Here is a 5,664-nt window from a genome sequence, read left to right on the forward strand (position 1 = left end):
ACTACAACTTATTTTATGTAAGCTTATGTGATAATTTTTGAGTTTCATGGGTAGTAAAATGCAATGATTCTTTTGCGATATTAGTGTAATATTTCAATTTCATAAAAGGTTTTTCCTAACGAATTGATTTTTTTTTTTTTTGTTCAGAATAGGGAATTTAATACTATATTTTTGTTGATAAATATTTTTTATTCTAGATGAAACTAAAATATAAACTAATCTTATTTATTCTTTTTATTACTTCTATTTCTTAATTGTGATTTGGCTTCATTTTCTTGATCATCGTTTGACCTGTCATTATAACGGCGTTGTCGCATTCTTTGGAACCTAGACAAAGCAATTGTGACGAGCAGACTAGCAGACAATAGCTCAAAGTTTCATCGGAGAATACGTTTGAAATCAAGTCCGCCAAGCAGTCCTGTTACCATGCCTCTTATAAAATACGAGCGGGATACATCTTTGGATGACACGGAAGGCGATTTGGTTAGTATGTCTGGTCACGGAATGGATAACCAAACAGGAACTTTATCCGTTGCCATTTCTGGTGATAATAATGTTACTTTACCAATTGAAAGTACAGATGACGATCAGCCATGTGATTTGCGTTTAAGTTCATTTCGAATGAATCTTGTGTCTATGGCATTGCAACAGGCTGCAGCTGCTGTAATTAGTGGTGGAACAGTAACAAGTCCTGCCGGAATGCAACAATCTACATTACAAACGATAGCGGCCACTCCAACAACCCATCTAACATCTTTGATTAACTTTTCACAACCACATGTGCCGACTCAGATAACAACCCAATCAACTACAATTACATCGGCTCGACGATATAGCACTAGTACATCTTCAGTTGTTCCTCCATCAGGAGTTGGTAGCGGTGTAGGGCCTACAAATAGGGTTTCATCGCCAAAAAGTGCAAACACAAAAAGTGTGCCGCCGATTCAAACAGAGTCTAGTTCTATCGCTGCCTCAGGACCATCTACCTCCGCAGCAGCGGCAGCAGCAGCAGCCAACTCAGCACAAGTTCCAGGTGGGGGCAGTATTTGCAGTGATGAAGCAGTAACCACTGGTGCATTGGCAATCAGTAATAGTGGAAGTACCGGTGGTGGTAGTGGTGGTCACATAACACCAATTACAACTGGTGGTTCAAGTGGTTCATTTGGCGGCGCATATACTTGTGAACGATGTGGAAATTCTTATGCACGACCACATAGCCTTAATCGTCATATGCGTTTCGAATGTGGCGTTGAACCAAAATTTGAATGTCCAATTTGCCACAAAAAATCAAAACACAAACACAATCTCGTATTGCACATGCGCACACATCAACATCGATGATATAATCAACCAAAATATTATATGCAATGACCACCGATACTCTGTAGCAAACAATTACACAAATGGAGATACAATATTGATAAACAATACAAAATGAGGCAGCAACAAATTCGTAAATATTATCATCACGTTCAACAGCCGATTCGCCGAGACCAGCATCAGAAGCGTTTAATCGTAGTCTTTTTTGTGTATTATATAGAACACATTCCAACGTATTCGAGAATCCATTTTGTAACGAAAGTGCAGAGTAGTTAGTGGAATTCGTATATATATACTATATACATACATATATGCATGTATTTACTACACACATATGTATGTATTTGCATATGTACATTAGACTGGGCCACAAACAAAAAGTTGTAGAAGTCCGCTTATGTTGAAAGGGTTTCGGAAATATAAATTGTTTATTTAACATTTGATTTTTAAAATTAATACGTCAATATTTTGGTCTTGGAAATCTGCATACATAATGTCCTTTCCAGTCATGAAGCCGTTCTCAACGGTTTTTTTAATTAAATTCAAAAATGTTTTTTATAAATAATTCCAATTAATTGACAAAATGTTCACCGCTTTGCCAATAGCGGTGGCAAAAAGCATTGAGGAATGAGTTTCTACCGTCATGAGGGCCGTAATATTGTATGACCTGCCTCTATATTACGTAACGGTGAACTTCGCCGTCTTCTTAGTTTCCACATAATTACTTTTACACTGCAACATTTTTGATAACATACTCTACCGCCATGTAACGGCCACTATATAGCGGCACCGCTTTTGAGGAAACCAATCCTTATACCTTATGACACTACTTTAGTTTCGTGTATTTTTTCTTAAATTTATTGTTTCACTCCCTCTTAATACGGCTTCGGTACTGGTTTAAGTGTGTAAGCTATATTCCAAAATACAAGAAAAATGCAATCTAGTTTGTTAAAAACAAACGAGCCAGTTTGTATTTCGTTAGGTTTTTCTGACATTCGGTTGTTTTTTCTTAATTTTGTCTGACAAATCAAAATTTTGTTTTTAATTTGAAAATTTTGTGCATAACTGCACAACTAAAATGAACTTTCGTGTGAAATAAGTGAGCCACCAGAGCGGGAAATAATTTTTTCGTGTTATTTGCATAGTGTTTGTTTTGAAAAAGGCTAATGAAAAAATAAAATTTAAAACATGTACAAAAACATGTAAAATTATTTTATTTTGAGGGCAATATTGGTCTCTCTTTCTCTTGTTAGAAATTGTTTTTGTAATTTGACTTTCCGATAAAGTTTCGTCAGTTATTTTAGCTTGGAATCCAAGCAAAAATAAAGTAGTGTCATATAGGTATTAAGTCGTATAAAAAAATTTTACATATTATGCATTAACATATCTTTTTAAAAAATACTTTTTCATATGTATAAGGGTTATTTGTGGCGTCAATAAGGTCAAAAGTAGACTTAGCGAAACTGACAACCGATCTTCGCATTGCGAGTGAGTCTTCAAATGCTGTCGCTGACGAAAAGCACATGAGTATTTTTTTGGAAAACCTAGAAAGGCGCGAACATTTCCAAATACTTGCTCGTCAAGATTTAAAAAAAATACAATTCGCGTCGAGGTTCTTTTTTTCTTTTTTTTTTTAATTTTTCCCTATCAATTGGCGGGCAGGGACTTTTCTCTAGTAACATTTTCATTAAAGAAATAGCCTCGGAATGTTTTCCAAACCATTGCCGAGGGACGACGCTGCTTAGAAAAACTGTTTCCTAACTGAAAAAACATTTTTCAAAATGTTTCCCGTTGCTTTGGTCGGGACCAAAACCTCGGATGTCAAATAATCAATTTACAATAAAAAAGCAATTTTGGCCGTATTTCGAGGAGTTAAACAAAATTAAAAAAAAAAAAAAGATTTGCGAAGCCCTCCCAACGTTCACAACTTTTTTTGTTTTGTATGGGGACCAACCCGGTCTAATGTACAAACATTTATAGTTGATGAGAAAAATTGAAATACATATTACGTATATTTGTATATATGGATGTCTGTATGTAGGTATGTTTGTATGAATAGTCCCATTTTTATGATAGTACCAAAAATCAGATGGAAATTGCTGAACAAACATACATACATTCATACATAGCGTATACAAATGTACTAAATATATTTGGGTGGCATATGGAAGGGAGTTCTCCAAGCAGCACACATTAACTCTAATTAGCACGAATGTGATTGAATTCTTTTAAACAAAATAAAAAAAGAAGTCTTATAAATTTCCAAATGATCTTGAGAACTTAGTCGTTTTTTTTATTTACATTCATTTATTTTTACAAATTTAACTATAGGTTAAAGTAATTTTATGATAATATATGTACATATGTACATATGTACATACATGCATACATATTCTCTTTAGCAATAATATATGTATGTATGTATGACAGAGAGTTAGGAGAATATGTATTGATCCACTGTAATATATAAAAATCAGCATATGCTTAGTGGAAGATGTCCCGAACTTAGCTGCCGATTCGAAACCGCTCTGAACCAGCAAAGGATTGAAGATCATTTAGTTCAAGAAAACTTTGTTTCAATAGAATTGGGAATACATTTTCAGTTAAAATAAAGTAGTATTTAAACAATTATGAGATCGAAAATTTTCGAAGCGACAGCTGTGCTTGGGACATCTTTCCTTCAGTTGTCGATATAGTTTTGTTACATACGAATATACTTTGTACATACATACATATATTTTAGTATAATTACAAAAGCAGGACACCTTTAAAGGTAACCAAATGTAGGAGTAGATATTTAGTGATACTTGAAGCACAAAGTGATATGCATACACATATTATATGCAAAGTCAATGGTGTACATTGATGAAATTGCGATGGTATTAGGGGTTTTCACTTGATTTCAGCTTAAATTTAAGAAGAAATTGTATGTTAATTGGATGAAAAAAAAGAAAGAAATAAAACAAATTTTTTAAATTATTAACAAAGTTGTAATGGTTATAATATTGATCTCAGTTATTTCAAATTTAAACAAGATAACTAAAACGCATTTCAGAAATATGATAAACACTGCATTCACATTGTTACATACATTTTACTTTTAAACTGTTTATGTTTCCTCCTTTTTTATGTGATGAATTAGTAAAAAAAAAACTAACTAACTAAGGAAACATGTTAAAATAATATTTTGTTGTAGTAATTATTAAGCCCAGATTGGATGATCAATAAATCTAAAAAGTTTTAGAAAATGTTGCATAATATAAGATACATCATTCTGTTAAGAATGAAAAATGTTCTCAACAAAATCCATCTGTATTGGCAAATGGCAATTCAAAATAATTAAAAATGATGTTGTAACCAGCAGAGCCGGTTGAGGAACTCAAATTTAAAACTCATCATAATTTGAATAAAATGTGATGTTTAAAATGTATACATGTATACATACATGCATGTACATACATACATACATACATAATAAATTTGCAGCATAAACTATATAAAAATTCAATCATTTATTTGCTTTTTTGATGAATTTTTGCCACATAATTTTAGAAAAAACTGAATACTGTTTAAGGAAAAATCTGTAAACTTTCTTCAAATATGTTTTCGAAAAAATTAGAAATTTTGGCTAAGAACTTTCCGAAACTTTTAGAGTAGTAGAGATTCGTGCGCGAGTGGCCATGCGTACACTTAATATACATACATAATGTATTATTAGTTTTTCAAATAGTTAGATATTTTCATTTGTATCGTTTGAGTGACACTGCTTTTACTTTAAAACTGCATACCCAAGGAATTTCTGAAAATTCTTTACTGTCATATATTCAAAAAAAAAAAAAAAACTAATTTGCTTGCAAAAAAAGCTTCTAAAACTTTAAGCTTATAACTTCCAAATTTCCGTAAAGGTTTTAAAAAAAGTTGTTGCATTTTATCAAACAAGTTTTTAAAATACATTTTATTACAAAACTGAAAAACAAAGAAGTTTCTGAAAACTCGTTGGTAAGAGAATTTTCAGAAACTTCTCGACTTTTTGAATTCCTCAAACACGTTTTTGAAACAAATTTTACTATAAATCTACATGCCAAAAACTTTCTGAAAATTCCAAGCATTAGTTTCGAAAATTTCATCAATAAAAGAAGAAAATAACTGATAAAACTCGTAAATAGATTTTGCTACGATTTTCCTGTCCAGAGACGTAATGTGTGTATGTACATACATATGTAGTATACCTTTATATGCATAAGTGCATGTCTTTAAGCTGCGTATGTTTGTAGGCATATTTTTTTATATTTTGAAGAAAAGTGCAATAAATAAATTAAATAGGTAAATTAAACACAATTGTTA

At 32.0% G+C, this 5,664-nt stretch overlaps 1 protein-coding gene across 1 annotated transcript; it reads left to right on the forward strand.

Moving 5' to 3' along the window:
* The first annotated feature begins 426 nt into the window (after positions 1–426).
* Positions 427–4,793, forward strand: LOC137246168 (protein krueppel-like). The gene has a single exon (XM_067777251.1). It carries the CDS (start codon positions 427–429, stop codon positions 1,339–1,341), a length of 915 nt encoding a protein of 304 aa, XP_067633352.1. The 3' UTR covers positions 1,342–4,793.
* The last annotated feature ends 871 nt before the right edge of the window (positions 4,794–5,664 follow it).

The sequence above is a fragment of the Eurosta solidaginis genome, chromosome 3 (genome assembly GCF_040869045.1).
Source record: "Eurosta solidaginis isolate ZX-2024a chromosome 3, ASM4086904v1, whole genome shotgun sequence".
Classification (NCBI taxonomy): Eukaryota; Metazoa; Arthropoda; class Insecta; order Diptera; family Tephritidae; genus Eurosta; species Eurosta solidaginis.